The sequence below is a fragment of the Athene cunicularia genome, assembly GCF_003259725.1.
Source record: "Athene cunicularia isolate RWA chromosome 1 unlocalized genomic scaffold, athCun1 chr1_part1, whole genome shotgun sequence".
NCBI lineage: Eukaryota > Metazoa > Chordata > Aves > Strigiformes > Strigidae > Athene > Athene cunicularia.
In genome coordinates this window covers 31,245,959-31,269,054 of record NW_020799091.1, presented here as the reverse complement: position 1 = coordinate 31,269,054, position 23,096 = coordinate 31,245,959, and the positions used below count along the sequence as shown (strand labels likewise).

Sequence of the window (23,096 nt, the reverse complement as noted above, 5' to 3'; positions counted from 1 at the left end):
TGTGTATAAGAGACAGCCTCTCCTCTCCTCTCCTCTCCTCTCCCCTCCCTTTTGAAGAACACTGCTAGGCAAGTATCCCAATTATTGTCTTATATAGGAACCTCATTAAGGTAACTTCATTGATTATATTTCTGTACTAAGGAAATAGCTGCCAGCACTAAATATTTAAGGCAGCTTATCTGCCAAATTAATACTGGCATTGTATCAGCCAAGCAGCCCTGATGCCAGAAGCAATATAGCATATTCCTCTACTGTGGGGGTGGCCTGTATGCTGTGAATATATCCCTAGAAGTTGCTGAATCCTACTTCCTTTTACCTAAACCCAGGCTAAAAATATAACTTAATTGTCCTCTATTCTGTAATTGGCCTGGTTAATTAGCTGCAACGCACAGGCTACATATCACTTCTCTTCACAAAAGCATTATCTTTGCTCGGAGCAGGGAGGCTTCTGTCTGGTCCGTTCCTGAAGTGTTATGTCTACACAACAGTAGACATTATGCATAGAGCACATCTTCATCTATTAATAAAAAAACTACTGAAACTTTGCTCACCTTGAGAAATAAGCTCTTAGGAATGGTCCTTGTTCCTCCAAATTGCCATAGAGTATGGGATAGGATATGAAGTAGAATATGACTGCATTGCAACTACTTACCCCCAAACAAACAAAATGATTAAAAAAACCACTACCACCACCACCACCATCACTACAACAACACTGGACAAAGGGAGTTACTTACATTGAGTGAGGATCCCTGTTAAGGCATTTTTGAAACTCTCCTTGGCTTGCTCCATTTCTTGCTCATGAGCGGCCTTTTCGTTCATGAGCCGGCGGACGTGGCTGTTGGCTGACTGCACCATCGAATAAAATTGGTTTGCAGAGCGACGATTCACCTCACCTCGCTCAATCCAGGTAAGCAGCACTGTGATGGCCTCTGAAAACTTGCTATCATCTAGAACAATCAAAGCACAGGTTTTAAACTGCAGGCATATATATCCTGCCGAGAACACATTTTCTGCTCCGTGTCACATTAAAATCACCATAAATCTTCCTTGCAACATATCATTTTGGGTAACTTTGGGGTCCTTTGTTCTATCAGATGTAGGAAGGCAATACTGCCATGTGAAGATACATAAATCTTGCCTTCTGCTTATTTTAATAGCTTTCTCACAACAAAAAGCACACTCTCCCTTCCCTCTGGCCTGACTCCCTGCTTTCACAACATCTCCCTTAAGCTGTTTAGTGATACGGAATGACCTTACAGTGGGAGTGAGGAGACCTCTGTGTTACTGGAGCCACTGAGGAAATGAAATGTGTCTGCATTAATCTCCTTGGCCAAAAGCTCAGTCCTGGAGCTTGGGCTCAGTCACACTTTTGTCGACAGATTTCACTATCACATTCTTAATTAATGAACAATGACAAGGCTGAACAATTCCTCCTCAAAGCTCTGATTAATTACAAGGAACTGCTTTGAACAGATGATGTGTCTCTATTTGTTTCGTATTATTTGTGTTTCGATTTACATATTTTTTTACAGGATTCCAGACGAATCCAGGCAAGCACCTGGATTACAGCTTTATGTTTACCATTCAGGTAACTAAAGTTATATTTCTCTGCAGAAAGATCGCCAAAACTGGTGGCTAGATTTTGTGCACTCCCTCCCCAAGTAATCTTCTTTCCTCTGACAGTGCTCTCAGCTTCCTCAGAAGACTCTTAGCGCAGCATCCATTACACTTCTGGCTTCATCAGGATTAAGAGGACACATTTCTTTTTAAGTCCCATTTAGGCTGAACTGCAAGAAAACGTTATTACAACAGAGTGTCTTCCTGTGGAATCATTTTTGTGCAATTCAATCTCATTTCTTCCCCAGGATTTTATTCTATAAAACTTCTGTTTCCCAACAAATAATTTTAAATATTTCATCTAGTCCTTGTTGGTTAGATTTCTCTATATATATTTTGATGGTAGGTATAACTTTCTACAGGAAAAAGGTATACAGTTATGGTGGGGAGAAGTAGTATAGTTATAACCAAAAGACACTTCAAATGAAAATTGGAAAATATTAAATCCAGCCAACTGTGTTACAGGATACAGAAATGCGGGACATAGTTTGTAAGACTCTGCTTTCCATGTACAAAGAATAATGAAATACTAATTCTTAAGTGACTATTTGGCCTTTTATTCTGAACCAGTAATCACTTCCCTAAAAGGCAAGGAGCCTAAAGTACAGAGAGGACTAGTGACATGCTCTGTGCCCACAGCCTGTGAAGAATAGATTTTACACTGCCGATCTTTAACATCTTATTAACTGAAACGTGCTTTCAGCTACAGCAATAGGATTTGCTCTCCACAGCTGGATAGGCATGTTCACCAAGATCCCTGAAAAAATCTGCAAAATAAGAGCATCATAACACCCTCCCTTTGTATGTATGATGATATATCTGTTGTGACTTTACATTAACGTGTGATTCATCATCATTCATTAAGTGTCTCTGGGGAGGAAGAGTCAGATGAGCACCTTTTCTTTCTACATTGTCCCCTTGAATCCACTTCCAAGCTTTGCTGGATACGTATGTGTCAGGTATGTATTAAGTGGCTCTGATGAGTGAGGTTGGCTGAATATGGGCCTCAGAAAAGACAAATGTAAACAAAACTAGTGCAAAGTCTCTTCATTGCAAGAAAGCACTTGGATAATCTAAACGCTAAAAAATCTTCAGCCAGTTGAAATGCACAAGAGCCGGATGTCATGGATCCAATACAGCCAAGAACTCATCCCTGGAACATAATGTTTATTATAATTACAGTAGTCAATAAGAATAACCTGTAATGGCTTCTGGCAATGTTAGCATGCAATTTCCAACAGTCTGTACAGTCAGGTCACCCTGCTGATGGCACTAGCCTGTTAATGCCAAGGATGTGGCCGATTGTGAGTAGAGAGTAACAACAGCTGAATGTTCCTCTTTTTTCCTTGTAGACATCATTATCTATATCACAACACATAATTTATCACCCAACACTGAAGTACCATTTAGAGTAAATTATCCCATTCAATCTAGGTCAAGATATGAACAGCAAAGTTGGGAGAAATGATACATAGAAGCACCTCTGAAGAGGTACACTGTGACCTGTGAAGAGACAGTGTGCAGAATGTTTCAAAGAGATGCATCAGGAAAATCAGTTGCCCAGAAACATTCTCCCTTTTTCCCACTTTAATCTCTCCGCAGTACACATCTGTGTTGTTTTGTTATAGAGTCTATATGAAATTAAACACCCCTCCCCTTTCTTTGTTTTTATCAGGCACAGTTGGTGTCTGTAAGGGATGTTCATAAACACGCCATCCTCCTGCCACATAGATTCAACCCATTTAAAAGGACATGCTGAAAACCTGTTTTCAGCATACTGTACTTCCAGGGAGATGCAGTGCTCTGTGGGCCTGTTATAGTTAATTCATATCTCTGTACTAGCAGGAAAAAATCCTTTCATTGGTAAACAGCAGCATCTTAATTGATAACATAATTAGAAGATACATTAAAAAATGCTAGAGGGTAATATATGCACAACAGGAGCACATTAGTTAATAAAATCTTTTCTCTACAGTTTTAAAATTTCCTGATTCCACCTTCATTTCTAACTTATATTCCTGAGTTGACTACTCAGTGACTGGAATAAGGTAACTCACCATGAATTAATTTTCTTCATCCAGAATACAGTGACTCTTTCTGAGCAATCAGAGGTTCACTTAAAAAATCATATTTTTATACCATAGTGTTCATTTATTTTTTATTTAGTAGATAAATAGTAGAAGAAATGCAGCAATGGAATCTAATTTAAGCAGAGCAAGAACTGCCTTATGATTGCAGCCATTCATTAAAAAAATAAAACAAAACTCTTAATTCTGTTGCAAATTATTCCCTTGCAGTATGATGCACATAAATATACACTCTTTAAAAACATACTCTTAAAATAAATTCCTTTAAATAAGACATGCTCCCATATGTAACTATTCTTTTAAAATAAGCATGTGGCAAATTATTCCTCACACTCAAAGTGTTTTTCTCCTCCAATTTACAGAATGTTTTAAGTAAATAAGGTAGAATTTATCTCCATTATTTCAACTCCTGATTTAGCAACTGCAGGGTTCTGATACCGTCATTGGAAAGAGATGGACACTTGTTGGACAGGCTTTGTCAATCCTGTTTTAGCTGTCTGAGGGCGAGGTGAACCCCAGAAGTGCCTGCTTCCCTCAACTGGCTGTAAAGGGAGCCTGGGGTGACCTGTTCATATGCAACAGATGTCTGAAACAGACATCTACATTTGGTCAAGTGCACCAGTTACAGAACACCTATCCAGCATTTGTGTACTTGTGTTGGGTTCTCAGTTACACTGCAAGCTGTGATGCACACTATGTTGTTTTAATATTACCCATCTACTGAGGATGGCTTGCTGGGTGTCTGTCAATAGAGATTTCCAGGTGCTGCTAGACTCAATCACAGGCCTCTAGAGATATTTCAAATTCCTCTAATATCAACTAAAGATATTTGGCACTTAAATCCTAGCTCACAACTTAGATCAAATGAAAAATAAAGAAAAGAAAATGCATCCCTAGAGTCGTCCGGGAAATAGTCAACAGGGATATTTCTATTAAAAAAAAAAAAAAAAAAGAACAATTTTTAACAAATGTTTTACATTTTTCTGCTTGTAATTTGACCACCTCTAAGTAAACCCAACTGGAATAAACTTTTTAATAGAAAAAGGTATGACAAGAACCGCTATAAAATTATATACTGGGAAAAGGTGTTGGAAACAGATTTTAATTCCAATTTATGGAGGTTCCCTGATGTAACATAGGGCATAATTCAGCTCAGGGTAATCTGAAATGTTGCAACTATTTATCTCTTAATGTTGAGCACCTTCATAAGATTCTTTCACAACCTGGGTGACAGTGTCTAAGGCCTTAGCCTTAGAAGACAGACTAATTTATCACTCTAAAGTCAGGCATTTAAACACTTATTACTATAATTTTTACATTTATAGATGTATTGCATACATAGCTAACTTCATATTTCTGCATTTTGAGACTGACTCTAGCTAGGATGAGATCAAACACTGGGATACAGTTGCTTTTAGCCTCCTTAGTATCTTCCAACCCTGGGCTTTCTCAAATGTTTGAGAAGTATCTGAGATAACTGAAAAGTAATCTGAGATAGTAACACCTGTAGCTGTCTACATCACAGAAATCCTTCTATGTTGTCCTATGGGCTACGGCACTGTCCAGAGTCAGCATGTACTATCTCTTGTCCCTAATTTTGCTCCCCTAATGCAATCTCCTAGGCTTCCAAGGAGATGCTGAAAAGACAGAGCTGTTGTTCTTTGTCTTAATGACTATACCTAGAAAGCTCCTGTCCTGGCTGCATATGTTTTAGGTTGCATTAATGACCTCATTTTTCTCTGGCTCTTCTGTAAGATGGGAAGGGACGGGTGTGCCTTTATGCTAAACTCTGCACTGACAAGTAGAAATACAGTTAACAAACACCCCTTGAAGGTATTCTTGTGAGCACTCAGAATGACTGCGAGAAGGGACAAGAGTCATGCGATATGTCCCATCTATTTGCCTCTGACGGACAGCCTGTCCTTTGTCAGCTGTAGCTGTGCCGCAGGAAGAGATGTCCCCTGCCTCATCCCCGCCTGCTCAGCACTACCCCTTTGCTCATGGTTACACTGCCCCCAGATCTGCCTGGAGCTGATCAGCTGGTCTCACTCCAATTCCAATTTGTCATACTGGGCCCAGTTCAGCTATTACAGGAAAGTGGTAGAGGTCAGTTCAGAAAGCAAACTTACTCACTCCATATAACTTCAGCCAGAGGAGGATGTATTGCCAAGGTTACTGTTAATCTGACTTCTGATTTAATAACTTATTACACTATAACTAAGATTTCTAACCTACAAACACTAGATTCAATACAAAAAATAATAAACCACAGTAGGGGACTGCTGTGGGTGAATCAGGTCAGGGAAAAGGTTTACTAACCTCTCATCAGCAGGTTCAGTCCAGTTCCCCTGTGCATCAGGAACAATTTGCTTCCCAGCACACGCCACTTTTGGTGCCACAATGAAGACCTATTTTTCTCTCAGCTTAAGAGCTTCTCCTGCACAGAGTGCCTGCCACTGACCTAGAAACACAACTCTTCAGCTACTACCCTCACCTTCTTTTTTTCCTGCTCAAATACCTTATATAATTGTGCCATGCAACCCACACATCAGTCTTGTACTTTTGGGATTAATAACATTTTTAACCCAATGGCGCTGCATAATAAGTGAGAATCAAGGAATACAAATTCTTACTGCCAAAGGGTTCTTTAAAAGAATGATTAATATCCACCTTACTATTTCTTAAATAGTCTTAACTGTATGCTATAACCAAGAAACTTTTCCCAGTTATGTAATAAATGACTAACTGAGACTAGATTTGATAAAAATATGCATATGCATTTAATAAAAGGTTGTGGTGGGTTGACCCTGGCTGGATGCCAGATGCCCACCAAAGCCACTTTATCACTCCCCTCCTCAGCAGGACAGGGGAGAGAAAATAAAACAAAAGGCTTGTGGGTCAAGATAAGAACAGGGAGAGATCATTCACCAATTACTGCCACAGGCAAAACAGACTTGGCTTGGGGAAATTAATTTAATTTATTACCAATCAAATAAGAGTAGGATAATGAGAAATAAAACCAAATCTTAAAAACACCCTCCTCCCACATCTTCTTCCTTGGTTTAACTTTGCTCCTAAATACTTTGCTCCTGAATCCTCCACCTCCTCCCCAGCAGTGGTGCAGGGAGGAAGAGGATGGGGGTTGTGATCAGTTAGCTCATCACTCGTTGTTTCTCCTGCTCCTTCCTCCTCAGGGGGAGGACCCTCACACTCTTCCCCTGCTCCATTGTGGGGTCCCTCCCTCGGGAGACAGTCCTCGAACTTCTCTAATGTGAGTCCTTCCCATGGGCTGCAGCTCTTCACGAACTGCTCCAGTGTGGGTCACTCCCACAGGGTTCAGTCCTTCAGGAACAGGCTGCTCCAGCGTGGGTCCCCCAGGGGGTCACAAGTCCTGCCCAGCAAACCTGCTCCAGCGTGGGTCCCCCAGGGGGTCACAAGTCCTATCAGCAAATTGCTCCAGTATGGGCTCCTCTCTCCACAGGTCCACAGCCTGATGTGGGCTTCCCGTGGGGTCACAGCCTCCTTTGGGCATCTGCCTGCTCCTGCGTGGGCTCCTCCCCGGGCTGCAGGTGTAGATCTGCTCCCCCGTTACCCTCCGTGGGCTGCAGGGGCACAGCTGCCTCACCACGGGCTGCCCCACGGGCTGCAGGGGAACCTGCTCCCGTGCCTGGAGCACCTCCTGCCCCTCCTTCTTCACTGACCTCGGTGTCTGCACAGCTGTTGCTCTCACTCCTCTCGCTGGATCCAGTTGTGCAGTTTTCTCCTTCCTCTTATTTAATAAGTTATTCCAGAGGCGCTACCACCATCACTGATGGGCTCAGCCTTGTCCAGCAGTGGGTCTATCTTGGAGCCATCTGACATTGGCTCTATCGGGCATGGGGGAAGCTTCTAGCAACTTCTCACAGAAGCCATCCCTGTAGCCCTCCACTAAGAAAACCTTGCCATGCAAACCCAATAGAAAGGTACTCTCCCCTTCCTGTATCATCAAACTCCTTCTTCCAAATTAAATCACACAAGATTCTTCCAGAGGTGGGTGTTTCATGTGAGATACAGAAATCCATTATCTTATCCTGCTGATGCCATTATTTCCAATAAAAAGTAATTATGAGGGTATTGAGTTTCCTCCCTATTTCTCAAAAATCACACCACAAACTTTCAGATCCATAAGCTACAATTTCCCAGCTCATGGTAATTAACTTGAGTCATTTTGCAGTGCAGTACATTTAATCGAGTGGGTTTATATTAAAACCCTAAAATTTGCATTGATACAATACAGATTAGGTGAGGGAGGACACTTTTAGTAACACACTTAACAGTGAATGCACTTCTTTCAGGCTCTCAGAAGGTGGTGCCCAGGGAATTGGGTTAGCAGGCTGCTGATAGCTGAACCCATCTTATGTTCTTCTGCCAGCAGACAAAAGTGCCCTTGCACCATGCCTGCTCACAGCCCTTGCGCGAGGCTCTTGGAGCCAGATGTATTGTGTCACAGCAGATGTCAGCAGCATATGGAAGAAGGAAGGAGAAAATGATGATCTAAAACTGGGAAGGGTGAGTGAACAGATTTGACGTTTAAGCGTCGAAACATGTCTGTTGTAGGGCTCTGTCCTGATATACTACTAATAAAAAAAGATTGTGCTAAAAAAAGGTCTGGAGTCTTTCAGCAGCAGTTAAACCTGGCATTCATTGGGTCTGTTTGGAGGATCTCAGCTTTGCCTCCCCTTCTGACGTAGCCCTGCACTGAATTCGATCCTTTCTGTGTGAGACTTGCCTCTCTGGATAACTGCACTGCTTCTGCAGAGCTCCACAAGTCTGGCTCTCAAGTGCAGAGTGATAATGAAAGCCGCGTGGTTTTCTTCTCAGTGAAATATCCTATCTCCCAAGCAATTAAATGTTGTTTATATTTCAAACAATGTGTAAGGGTTGAGATTGTCAGGCTTGATGTTACCTGAATCTTGCACAAGATGCATCCCCCGTTAGTTCATTCTACTGTAACTGCCATCTATTTATTTAAATTTCCAATCTGTTCTCTCTTCAGGGGATAATACAGTGCCTGGCAAAGAAGCTGCTTCTCAATTTTTCAAATTATATTTTTTTAAATAGAAAACTACATGAATAACTTTCCTGTGCTCATAAAGAAACACTGTATTTAAAAGGGAGGTAAATTCCAGGGTATTGTATATAATGTGCAGATATTTATGTCTCCTTTGCTCAAAATATTTAAAAACCAGATACTCAGATATAAAGAAATGTCTTTGTTATATATATGGTGGATCTACTTAGCTACCTGCAGCAAATAAGACAGATTTAGTATTTTTAAAGGAGCTTATTTGCAAGAAGTGATTTCTGAAGATGATACCATTAGGTACAGATATGCTTGAATTAAGAAAACCATAATGTTCAGAATTCTGCTTTGAAACGAAAATGTCATAAGCACACAGATTAAAATGTTTTGTTCCAATGCACCTGACAGAGCAGTGTTCCACTTAATGATAAAAGGTTCAGCCTATCACCAGTTGTGTGCTGTTCTGGGCATCACATTACTCAAATGTTTATAAAGCACCCAGGAAAACAGATGTCAGAGTATGCAAATTTAATCCCAAATATCTACTGACACATCTCACTGTGCAGTAATAATGCATCTGATTTAATACCGAGGAATTAAAATCTCAAAGACACACACCAAACAAAATGCTGCAATGAACCAAAAGATAAGAAGGTAACATTTTTGTAATGTAATAGCAGAAGACACAATATTCTACTCGTTTGAGAAATCAGGGTTTATTCTTAAAGGCTATTTAAGGAGGCAATTCACATTTACACTTTACTGTAATAAAACCTTGGTTTCCCAGAATTCACATATATTAATTTATTGAGATACTTCCTCAAGGAAACACAGATTTTTACCTACGGCAGGAAGATGTCAGAAAGGAGGCCAGAAGTTTCATTAACCTGAGTTAAGCTTAGCTGTTATCTTATTTTGTGGCAATAAGACAATGGTTTGATGAAACTATTTGCAATGTCATGACAAATTTTTGAATATTTGGATCAAAAAAGTAGATTTAAAGAGTACCTTTTGAAAAAGTGAAATTTACTTTATAATTTTAAACAAATTGAACCTATTTTTTATCTTGCTTTTTTCCTTCACATCTACTTTAGCAGTTTGGAAGGTCAATTAAAAAACCCCAAAAAACCAAAACCAATAAACAAACAAAAATAACTTGTCATGCAAAATTAAATAGTAGTGTTATTTTCCCAATGAGCTTTCAAACCTAAAATGTGTGGTACAAACCTAAAACTGATTGGCATAGGCCTGGTATGAGAAGGAGCTCATGTTATTCCAATGTTACCCATCTAGTTTGAATGCTGGAGCTCATTTAATTCTGATAATCCAGGCACAGGGCTCTTCTGCCTTCTACGTGCTGGACTCATGAAGAATGGGATTCTCTCATGGGAGTGTATGAAACAAATTTAAATCCAACATTTTGTGACAAGTCAACTATCACCTCCTTGGCTTCTCTCCTTTTGGCTCTGGCTGTGACCACCAGAGAATATCACTAACAAATTATCAATGCAGAGCAGCTCAAAAAATGTTTACTTAATAAGAGTTAGTAGTGTAGCCCTATATTTTTAGAGCTACAGGTTCAAATCCATGAGACCTACACCTAAGATTCTGGCAGTATGTCACTGCCACCATGGAGAGTGGCAATAACAAAGCACAACAGGTAGAGAGGGAGAGGAACAACATCACAGGCCCTTACAGAAACAAAAATTGAATACACCTTTGGATAAGGACATGAAAGGTGCAGAAACAAATGTCTACACTGCCAACAAGGAAAAAGTTATGAAGGATTTAATTTTCAGGATCCTGAAGGCCTTAATGGAGAAGAAAGAAAAAAAAAAAAAAAAAAAGGAAAATTAAAAAGGAAAAAGGAAAATGAAAATACCCATAAAACATCACAGTCTGAAATGGAAAGTGGTGAAAAACTACACTGGTCCACAGTTTGATGTGTTTCCCTTATTTCTGCATAAATCAAGTGTTCAAACCAAGTTCTTTGCAGATATGAAGGGAATCAGGATCGTCTACAGAGAGCAGGGAATGGAGAGCAAGTCATAAACTCTCATACTTTTGCAGGTATGCAAGGCCTCATATGCAGTGAATTCCAAGCCCCAGTCACCAGGCAATGCATTTTGAGAAACTAATTATTTTTTTTCCTGTGACGCTCCATACCAGTAGAGACTAGCTGGCTGAAATTTTATAATGAACTTTTGTTTCCAAGTAGCATAAAAGATCCTATATACTCTCTCACCCACTCTCCTCCACAGCAGTTAGTGCTCTACCAGTTGACTTCAGCACATGAGAGGAATAGGAATAAGCTGACAACACTGGGGCAGGTTTCCAGCCAAGTCTGGTACACAAAACCAATGATTTCTTTAAGTCTTATGCTGCAGTTTGCAGAAGGTGAAAAAAGATATTGTCACCTCTGTTATAGACTCAATAAATATCTACACCACAACAGGGGACTGGCTGATGAGCCTAGTTCATCTCTCCTCCCCGTTAGATTTCCTTGCTGTCAGGAATTTCCAAGGTTATTTTGACAACAAAAGTTGCTTGGATTTCGACCAAGTTGTCTACATCTGTGACTGCAAAGCACTGTCTTGGGATGACAGATGTTTAGCTATTTTGTCTTGCTTTTCAGCTAGTGTTGCTCAGTGAAGTTCTGGAGGCACCGCAGGAGCTGAAACCTGCACGTTGGGCACCTGCAGCTCTGTCTCATGAGCTGGCAACAGAGCTCAGGAGTCTTTTGAAGCGGGTACCATGGGGAGGTCATGACTTTCCTTAAGAAAACAACTGCAAAACATCTGCTCAAAACCCAATTTTTCAAGGTAAATCCTGCCAAGAGCAGATATATTTTGATCTTTCTTTTCTTTAGGGTGAATTGTCCAAGCTTTTTCAGCAATGTAAATCGGGTGATATCCAGAGACCTGAGATTTTGACCCCAAGTTTTATATATATGTGTGATTATGAATATGTGTGTCTGTCTATCTATCTATCTATCTATCTATCTATCTATCTATCTATCTATCTATCTATCGTTAGTTTCACTGAAGTCCACATTTAACCTGTGAATGTATGATGACATGAATTGCCCTCTGCCAGTTAAAGATGTTTCTCTAGTGTTGCTTTACTTCTGTTTTTAGGATGTCACAAAGGGGTCATGTGGTGAATCCATAGTGCCCAAGGAAGGTCATAATATTCTACCCTAGTGCCTTCCAGATGGCTATGATGTCATAGGAAAGCTAAAGGCAGACCAGTATAATGACTGAACCCTACCTCTGCTTTCTAGAATACTTAGTACAGAAGACAACTCATGGCCAGTGAGAGGAGAGGGCTTTTTGCATTCTCCATCCTCAACAATCTGTACAGATCCTGGGCTGGTGCCATTAATCTTGCTACAAGGCGATTGCTAATTAGTGAAGTTTTTAAAATTGCAATATGTTATTTTGCTGGATTTTAATTATTTTTTAACCAATAAAAAATAAACTTACTATTTTGGTTTCTTAATTTATTATATTTACTTCTGTATGTTTCTGAAAGTTGATCTTTACTTCCAGAGAAATAGTCATGTACATGGTGTTGGTCTATATCGTGCTCACAATATTTCTATATTAAACTTGTGCATATATACCAAGCTCTGGTCAAATGTCCCTCAGGAGAACGAAAGATCTAAATGCCTGGAATAAGTTTTAATTAACTATGGAAACTTTCCAGAATTAAAAGAAAACCTCTTCTAATTATACACATCTTAAACATCTTGCAAAAACCCACATTCAGTTGCCCCAAGCAATGGCTAGCCATACGGAAGAAATTGTCCAGACTTCTTGCATTTTCTGGCTTAGTTCAGGAAAACTCTAGGCCTTACTACATAAAGAAAAACTTCCCTATAAAGGATTATATCCTAAAACATTCAACTGAAAACAGATTCTGGGAACAGATGTATCTAAAACTCTGTACTGTATTGTATAACCTCTAGAGGAACTGGATTGAAAGCTAGGTAAGAATTAAAAATTCTGATATTTGGGCCACTTTCCTCCTTAGCTTCTGGTCTCTCAATTCATCTGGAATATTCTACCAATCTCACAGTTACTTAATGAATTATTTAATAGAGGAGTGTATGTGTGAGAGTATCTGTCAGCCAAACTAATAACAGACCAAGGTAACAGTGACAACTAACAGTGACCAATGCAGTACTCAGAGAGACAGTAGGGTGCATCTCTGCTCCATGCTCCAAGGATGCAACACTTTGTACTGTCCTTCTTCAGCTTCCCAAACATGTTTCATAGTTAGAACCGAGGCCACTGTGTTGACAGATAGATAGGCTAAGTCTAATCTGGATAATTCTGAAACAGTGGCAAGAATCACAGTTTCTTGTGACCTGGCACACAGTACAGTAACGTGCTTGGCTCCCACGTGGGGAAAGAATGCCAGACATAATTATTAAACACTTAACGAAAACAAATACAACTCTGAGGGCTATGAGGAGTTGTTTGTTTGATCTTTTAAAAAATTTCTTTACCATGAATAATTTTATTTATTTGCTTCTTACTTTCTCTGTTAACTATTAAAGACAGGAATCTTCAAGCTGAATCCTTGAAAAATAGTAACTTGGTAAGTGTACCTAGAAAAAAAATCCAAGCAAGCAAACACATACCAAAACAAGAAGCTATCTTACACAAGTAATTCTAACCCTAAAGAGGGAATGAAAGAATGGATGGTGTGTGTCAGTGATAAGTTGTACCCACTGCATCTGAAGGGCATGTTAAAATGCAGCTCATGACGGCAATTTAAATGCCAGGAATTGGGACAGTCGCATGTATGTACTGTAGTAACATATCAGTCAAGTGATAAAGACATTTTAAGTATCAGGCCTTTAATATGAAGGATGTTTGCAACAGGTTTTCTTATTATGAGAGTATTTCCAAGGCAGATGATGACAGCAACTGAACAGAAAAAAACCCTAGTGTAGTATTCCAAAGGTTGTGTTTTAGCTGTTAAAGAACAGGTAGATGAACAGACATTACACATTTCATAGCAGGTGGGTGAGTATCATTACCATTGGCATAGAAATGGCAGAGGAATGGGGGAAAGCTAACAGGGCAAGTAATGAAATACATCGGAAAGAAATCAGCTCCCCTGCTCTGACTTCTGGATGGCTCCTGCTCTTAAGGAATAATACATTGAAAAGTATCAAATGCTGCTTACCTTTCAATTTCTCAGCCAGTAAAGCAGCTTCGTGTTCAGAATAATGCATTATTGCTGGAGGAGAAGGAGGGCGCAGTCTGTCTTCTTCCATTTTGCGTCTGTGGCGTTCTTCTCTGGCCAGCATTCTTTGTTTGCATTCCCATTCATAAAAGTCATCTCTTGCCTGAGCAAAATCAACATGAAGGCGACCTGAATCCTTTTTGTCTGTGCTAGATCCTAATCTCATGCGGTAACCTGAAATCAACAAGCAGAACTAACTGTTGTAGGACTTCTTAGCTTATTTTTCTCTTTTTTTATCTCAAGTGCAGCTAAGTAAAAATGTACATTAACAGATTCCCACATATCTATGCAGGATCTATTGATCGTTGTGTTTTCACAGGAAGATAAAATATTCATCCACACATTTTTCCTCGCAATTTTCTGCATCACCTATCAACATAGTATATGAGCTGAAAAGTTGACCCAAGCGTACAAAATCTACATTTCTGTTTAGAAGTCTCTCAAAAAATGTATTTTCTTTTTACTTGATACTCCCAACCTTTATAAGTGCAAAGGACAGCTAAATAAAATAAATTTTAAAAACCCACTAAAAAAATATCTGGTTTGGTCTGAATGTAGAGTCCTTCTTCCCCTGATCCTGTTGGGATCATGTACAGTTTAGTGCTTTTCTCCAGCCCGCCGAAGGAATTGGAAGTATGGGAAAAGGCTGAATTTTATAAAAATCATGACTACAGATGAATGAGAAAATTGTGCTACATAAATTCCTGTGCCACAAAGAGGGTGGTGGCATAACTGCATTTGACGCTAGATCTCAAATTTTGAGGCTTTACAATTGCAAACATTACTTCCCAGTCCCCCACTGGAAATAATCTGGCAGCAAACATAAATCACCTACAAATGAATTGAGTTCGGCGTTCTTTAAAGTAATTTTAAAAGTGTGGATGGATTTATGAGACATTTGCAAGACCCCTTTCAGAACAAATAATGAAACTCGTTGTGCCTCATCTTTTGTGATGTTCTACATATTCATAATTGTATTTTATGCTAAAGCTAGCAGACTGCAGGGGCTTTAAGTCAGGCGCTAAACAGCAGTACAACAGGGCCCTGCTCTGAACTAACCCCCTTGACTGCTGTCAGAGGACAAACAAATCATGCTAAAGCTATAAAAGGAGCTTTTCGTGACCATACTGTGGAAGAACATATGCTGGGCACCTTTTTTTTTTTTTTTTGAGTTTTATTTACAAGGCTGAAAGATACTCGCAGAACAGCTTCTCTAACTTTTAAAATGACGATTCAGAGGAAGTGTGAGAAAACACTACACAGAAAGCTGCAAACGGAGCCTTCAGATGCAGGTAAAATTAATTAGTCTTCACAGGACTAGCTCTAATTTCTCCATGCCAACCCAATTCAGTAGCCTCAGAATCAGAACAGCCCAGCAGAAACTTCTCAAATCATGGGATGCTGCGGGGATGAACTCTATGTTGAGCTAGCACATAGAAGGCTCTTCAGGAACACACATTACTACAACCACTGCATAACAACTCCAGCATCAGGAAAGGCCTGTTCAAAATGGCAGGAAAAATGGTGTTTGCTGCTTTTGAACAGCAATCCAAGAGAATGTGCCTTTCAGTCTCATGGCTTGCCTGTGGTTTGAAGAGCTTCAGCACGTCACCATCACAGTTAAAACTCAGTTTTGAACTCCCTCCAGGGACAGCAAAGCTAAGACTTTTGTAGTAGATTAAGAGTTTCTTTGCAAAAAATGCATATCTAGGCATACTCTGTTTGTTTTACTGCTGGAAAAACATCCTGCTGTATGAACACAACAGACTGTCTGTTCTACAGTGCATATGAGACAATCACTTCAAAGTCTTTAAATATCCATATATGTAGTGATCCTTCCAAAAAAACCAATCCATGTGCCTTTTGATTTGACATTTTCCTTTCAAACAGCTTGTAGATTTCAGCTAAGTAGCCTGTTAGTGGGGAAGAGGTGTGACTTTCATTTTCCTGAAAGGAGCCCAAACCCAGGTGAAAAACTTGAGCTAAGTGTTTCAGAGGTCCTTCAAAGCCAGAAAGCATCAAAGACTTCCATGGAACTTACCAAATCTGGTCTCCAAGGTTCATGAGCTTGAGGTGAAGTGGAACTGAATATTACAAGAGAGGCAAATGAGGTGGTTGTTATTTTAAAGCCCCCTTTATTTTGCTCTGCTTTCTCTTGTCTAGAGAAGTAAACACTATTTTTTTTTCCCCAGAAGGCTGTTTCTGATCATATATGTTGCTCTAGTCACAAGGTGTTGGAGGGAGGTGTTACAGATACACCATATTCAGTGATACATAACAGAAGAAGAGTGTGGGTAACCTTTCAGAGCTGGGCCCTGAACTAATGAAGAAGCAATTACATAGTTTTATCCACAGAGGTGTAGGCAGAGGGGTCAGCCAAAAGAGGTCAGCAGTGCATCTACCCCGATAACCATGGCAAATGTTAACCCCCCAGTCTGACTCACCAGCTGCATTCCTCAAACTGTGATTGCTCTGGGTCAAAACAGCATTATCAGCAATGTGAAAGGACACTGCCAAGGTGCCAGAACTCATGAACCTAAAATTAGATCTCCCAGCTGGGCTGTACTTTTCAGGAAGACACAATCTCTTTTCCTCTCCTCCCATCTTTTATCTCCCCTGGCAGGAGCCCACTGGGTGTCAAGAGAGTGAGATACATAGCACCGCACAACGCAAAACTCTTGTGGACCTCAAAGCCCCACTTAATCTGAATAAAGAGCTAATGAAAGGGACTGTGTATCTACAGGTTGTGTGTGCACCAGCAAAGCTGAGTTTTGTTAAAGTGGCCCTCATATTTGAAGTAAATGGGGATAATGCAAAAAACCCCAACCACTGAACAGTGTAAACTGCAGATTAAAACACAGTACCCTGGCAAATGGTTCCCTTTAGGTATCCAGTTTAAGGGTCTCCAAAATAACAGATTTTTGAAACTGCCCATGAATCTGACTGCTTTAACTCTTAAGACTGAAGGTGTTCAGCCAGCCAGGTGGTTTCTACCAGCACAGAAACAGAATAACCTGGGTCAGAAGGGATCTTGGATGTCACCTAGTCCAATCCCTTTCTCAGAGCAGGGTCAACTTCAAACTCAGATCAGGTTGGCCTGGTAACTTTCCCTGAAGAAAAACAGTGAACTCCTTTGGCATGGCTTCCTGCACCATCCTAAATAAGGCTCTGCAGACACTACAGGACCAATGGTACGGCCAGTGAAGAACAGACTACTTGATGGGTTCATACCCAGCAAGACGCTGTGTAGCAAGGGGTTCACAACTGGCAGGTCTTATTTTATATATGGGATCCCCAGGCACCCATCTGGGTTGGCAACTTTGAGCTGCGGCGTAGCTGGGAGGCTCGCTCTTTGGCTCCTTATTGATGTTCAAAGGTATTTGTATGTATGAGAGAACGACCTGCCATTGTCTCCCCCTCATTCATGGGCAATGAATTGCCTTCACAGACCCTTTTCCCCATCTCTTTGCTCAGGACTGCAGCAGCTAGCAGTAACTGCGTGCCTGGCTTGTTGTTTTTGATTTCAGTTGCACACACAATGGCAGAGGAAAAGACTTTGAGAACTTGCCAAGATCCTCACTTTAAAGGAGAAGCAACAGGAAAAATTAATGAGGGTGCTAAATAAAAATCAAACACAGTATTTCCATATCACAGTCTAGTCAGAACTGTGGCTTGACTTACCTTTGAGTGTTGCTATATTGGGGACTGGCCAATAGCTGCTCTCTAACTGGGGATCTAGAGCAGAGTGTTGATGATGATCAACAAGAACATAAAATAAAACCAGTACACCGTACTAAATGGAAACCCAAAGGGGAAAATATCAGCACAGTAAAAATGCATACACAGGCTTTTGGGGTATAAACAGGTCTGTCTCAAGACACATTTTTGTCCCATATTTTCAATTCTAAGGCCAACAATATTTGCAGGTGTTACTGAATTGTCAGCCACAAGAGTAAAGTACACGCAGTTTGGAGAAAGAGCTTTCTCATGGGCTGGTATGTCGATTGTAGAAAGTCTGTTTTTCAGGAGATCAAAGGGGCCTAAATGAAAACCACACCTCCTCAACTTTTTTATCATAGTCTTCTACCCACCTCCCAGTCTCCTTTTCATATACATCTACTTGGGAAGAGAAAGGAAAGAAAAATCAGTGATTAAACTACTTGATGGATTTCGTAATCACTTGTACTGTTCTGATGATAAGCATGGGATAAATACAAAGTTTGATGAGATTAGATGGGGTAGACAGATAAAACTGATTAGGTAGACAAAATTATCATTATATTAATGATATCAAAGGCATGACTTTCCCCTAATATAACACACACACTATATTAACCACAAATTCTGTTTGTATGTCTCTTACAGGGAAAAGAAACCACCTTAACAATATGCTTTAGCCTCACTATTTCAGAATACATTATGTTTGCAAATGGAATAAAGACTGGTTAAAAACCACCAATATTTCAGTACAAATAAAACATGCCTCTGCCTAATGCCAGACCTCCCTGTTCTGCAGTGGTGGAGGGACAATCAGTGTTCCTTCTTTCATCTGCAGAGTTCAGCACTGGTGAAAAGAAGTGAAAGTGGGCTGCCGTGTACCCCTGCTTTTTTTTCCTCCTCCCTATCAGCTCCACTGGTTCTTTCCCTGATCTGATCAGAGATACATGTACAACACTTTAGAAGAAAGAAAAGCTGTGGAGGAAAAGACAGATGGGGAGGGAGGCTGTGGAGCAGACGGTAGGAGGAAGCGTAGACAGAAGTGCAACTGTGACAAAAGGAAACGGAAGAAGGAAGGATCAATCAGGAACTTGGAAATAAACCGGCAGAAAATTCAGGATGAAGAAGGATGAGGAAGGGAATCTATCATCTCCATCTTTGCTCATTTCCGTTATTCTGAATACACACTCTAGTATGTTATGAATGAGGACTCACAGGAGCACAGGCAATTTCCTATCTCTAATCATCAAATCTGGCCCTCCGGGATTTAAGACATACAAAAATAAAATAAGACTTGACTTGGAGTGAAGTAAGGGTGCAGTCAACTGCCGAGAAGCAGGAAACTGAGCTAGAGGGACACTGGGTCTGGCCCAGGGTGGAAGCCTGTACGTTTCTGGGCTTTTCTTTGCTCTCCTTCTTGCCACTATCATATACAGTAATACCAGCTCCTATCAAACCTAGCATGCCCCTCCTCTGCTCCATTACTTGTGGAGATGGGGCTCCCTAGACACAAGTTGGAAGCTGGGAAATGTGCTACTGCTTTTTATTACTGTGATGCCTGTAATCTGTTCCAGTGAACTACAGCATAATGTGAATAAACAAATAAACAGGAAGGATGGAAACTGGGAAGAGAGGATGAAGAGGGAAGAAGAAAAGAATTGAAAATAAATAAAAAAAAAAAAAGACAGGAAGAAAAAAAGATAGTGGAATGAAGATCTGGAAGAAACCTGAAAATACAGCAATATTTCAAAGAAGTCTTTATATAGACCTCATAAAACTCACAATTTTCTGTATCATTTCCAACAGATATTTAAAGCAAGCAGCCAAGTTAGGGAAAAAAAAAAAAAAAAACCAAACAAAAAAAAACAACAAAAAAACCCCCAACCAAAACACAAACCCACATATTTCAAAAGTTCTGATACTTTCTTTTCTTTCTTTTTTTCATTTTAAGAGGTAGTTGATGGTGATGTGAAAGACCACTTATTTCTAACTGTGTGAGCTTCCTATGAACACCTACAGGACACTGGAGTTATGTCCTTACTGCTAAAGAGAAGATGGTCAGGGTAGAAGCTCAAACAAGATATCCCTGATCATTAGCTGCCTCCCAGGCTCCATTTTGGATGATCCTAGTGGGTCCCTTCGAGGTCATCCTACACAGAACGCGTGGCTGTAAGCCAGTCTGTGTCAGCTCGTCTTGGCCAAGGAGCAGTCCTTGGCTCTTGTTTAAGAATATCTTGCAAGTGAGGTGAAAGTGTTATCCTACACTTCTGGGGGCAAAACAACACTCGTGGGTCTCCCCAGGACCCAGAAAGAGACATGAACCAGCCTGTGAAGACAAATACATACAAGGGCTGGGATCCAGCTCAGAAAGGTGGAGAAGGGCTCAATTAGGAAGCCAACCCTCATACGGAGGAGCCTGTAACCTTAAGAGAACACTGACAGTCACTGAAGCCTGATATGTGAAAGCAGAAATTTTTTCATAGTTTTTCTTCTTTCTTTTTTTTTTTTTTTTTGCCTGTGAGTTAAGAGGGCTTTTTTGTCTGTTCCTTTGTTGGAAAGCAAAAGAGATTCTGAAATTTGACGCATGGGTTTCTGTGGCTTTTGTTGTCCTCAGAGGCAAGAGACGTAGCCTACAGGTGGGGCTAAGAATCTAACCCATGCAGTAGCTGAACACATGTACACATAGAAGCAGACTTTACTCAGACTGCACTGCAAATCTATAAAAATATGCCAGTGAAATTACCAGCCTACCAGAAAATTGGCACTGGAAAACAGCAGTGTTCCTGGCCTAGTGCCCTCCTCTTTCCACAACCTGTGAGCAAAACTATATAAACCTGTGTAAATCGAAAATAAGATTGTTCTGTAGTGAATTTCAGAATCTGTTGCGTTGTTGTGGGATAGCAGGAAATTGCTCCTGGGTAAGCAACATACAAAACCATGCACAATCTTGGCAGACACAGAAATACAGAATTGCCCCTTGCCACTCCAAGCTACAGCCACTGAGCTCAAGAAAGACTTGCTGAGATAAAAGCTAAGAAAATAAGCAAACATTAGCATCACAAAATACAAATGAGAAGCAAGGAAAATCCATTAAAGAATGTGAAGTACCAGAAAGGTAAATGGCTTTATCAACCATGAACTCCTCTGCAAAACGAATGTGACAAAAATTCTTCTTGCTTTTCCGAATTGCTGTTATATCTCCACACTGCTCAAAGACTTCCTGAATAATTTCCTCCGTTGCGTTTTCTGGTAATCCTCCAACAAACACTGTTTTACACCCAGGAGGTCTCTCTCTTGTTGAAGGTGGTGGAAGATCTAAGTCAAAACAGAAATCACATTGGAAAACAAAATTTGCCTTTTGATCCATTGGCTCTATTCATTCCCCTAATCAGTTCTGGACAGCAACATAGCATGGAGGTGGGAAAGAGGGAGAAGCAAAATAATTGAATATTGCAGAGACTGTCCAAAAACGATTACTTGACTCTAAACTTTTTCAAGTTTTAGGTGGTGTTTCAGACATTAATTCCTGCCACTCTGGGTTGTTCTCCAGGACAGACAGTAAGGTATAAAAGGAGCTTTCTTTTCCCTGCACAGTCACACCAAAAATAGAAAATATTCTGTTTCAAAGCAGGGGAGCTTCTGCAACTGATTTGACCCCAAGCACAGATCTCAAGCACTGGTGCAGTATATTCAAAAGCCTGAACTTTACCATCTCTGGCTCGCACCTGTCACGCCACACTCGCCAAGTGTGTGGGCCCTCTGCAAGCAAGTCCATGCTGCATACACCCTGGGCACTTGGGCTCGACACCTTTCCCTGGTCTTAGCATAGTTTCATTTCTGTCTCAGAGTACAGGAACACAGCAAACAAAAAAACAAAGTGGGAAGCACGATGAAGTGACAGCATGATGAAAATGCTCTGCTGGTTATCTGTTTTGTCTTGTTGCCAGATAATGGAGCGGACGCCAGCACACAGGAAGGATAACCTCGCTGTTTACAAGTGTTCATGAGGTGGGGTGGCTAGAAATGTTATTTTTACATATATATGTATATATATACAGAATATACACACTTAAATCAGGAAACTACTAAATTTTTGAAGGCTGTATAAAAAATATACTCTGTCATGACACTTCACCTTGTTTATATGTAGATTGCTAGAGCATTTCTCTAAAAGTAATTCTCTAAGAAGGAATCTGATTGATATGATTTAGGTTTTTAGCCCTTTAACACAGTAAATGGGGTTACAACCTTAAAATATATACATATTCAAATACACGGCCAGGTTGATTAAACCATGATCTGGATACACTGCAAATCCAGAGCACCAGACTATTTGCTTTATTTTCTTATTTGTCTTCACAGTGATAGCGAAAGCTGCTGGTCTGATGGCTCTGAAACTAAACTCCTGGGGTTAACATACACAAAATCAGGCTTTATGCCTGAGCTGGTGGCTCAGTGGGAAGAATCTTCCCTTTGCACCAAGTCCCATAAGGGGCAGAAGGAAGTCTGGTCCCTTCTCTCAAAGAGAAGGAATTAATCTGCCATGCTGCCCTCCAAAAAATGGCAAGACAGGAGCTGTAGTCCCCCTTTTGCTCCATCTCCCCCAGGGAGGGACCGGAGCTAGTCAGCATTTGGGTGCAAGGTGCTGTGTTCAGGGGCACAAGACCAGATTGATCCCATGTAACTGGGGGAACCTGAAGGGGAGCACGGCGATGGTCAGCCGTGTGTATGTATAATCGATATATTTTGTGATCTTCTGATCTACAGGAAAGATAGATTGCTGCTATGAGAAGTGTGGATCTTCAGGCTCTGTTAGCTTTGTTTAAGTAATTTTTTCTTTTTGTGTACAAACTGTATAGGTGTTTTTACACAACCTTACAGAGGTGAATACATAAGCTCTGATACCATACCATGCTTTACACACAGAGTAGACTTTAGAAGGAAACACCATACTTGCCTACACTCTATTTAAAACCTGTAATTTTTATTAGATGAAAAATATTTCATGCAATGTATCTAGGAAAATAACATTCTATCATCAGATCCACTTACTTGGGTTTGGAGGGAAGAGAGTGCAGCTTTTGCAGTGAATTATTTCTTTGACTACAGGCACATCTGTTGGTGGTGGTGGTGGCACTAACCCCATGCCTGGTATCATTGGGTTAATCGGAGTGATTCCAGTCATCATGCTAAGGCTTGGATCAAAGCCTGGTACACAGATTGAATCTGTAAATATATAACATAAAATCCTGGCTTATAAATCTTGAAACTACTTGTTACTATTTTCTTGCACAGACGGTTTTGCTTTAGGCTTTTTTTCCCCCCAAGCATCATTGTTAAAAAAAAAAGAA

General features: G+C 40.4%; 1 protein-coding gene across 9 annotated transcripts in view; it reads right to left on the bottom strand.

The window, feature by feature from the left end:
* Nucleotides 1-23,096, bottom strand: part of ENOX1 (ecto-NOX disulfide-thiol exchanger 1) — a 381,250-nt gene that overhangs the window by 83,741 nt on the left and 274,413 nt on the right. For all 9 annotated transcript variants that reach the window (XM_026853212.1, XM_026853203.1, XM_026853269.1 and 6 more), the window contains 4 exons: nucleotides 22,798-22,971; nucleotides 20,854-21,060; nucleotides 13,969-14,202; nucleotides 738-950 (listed from right to left, as the gene is read on the bottom strand). In XM_026853212.1, the coding sequence (XP_026709013.1) occupies nucleotides 738-950; nucleotides 13,969-14,202; nucleotides 20,854-21,060; nucleotides 22,798-22,971 (828 nt within the window). The remainder of the gene's footprint in view (nucleotides 1-737; nucleotides 951-13,968; nucleotides 14,203-20,853; nucleotides 21,061-22,797; nucleotides 22,972-23,096) is intronic.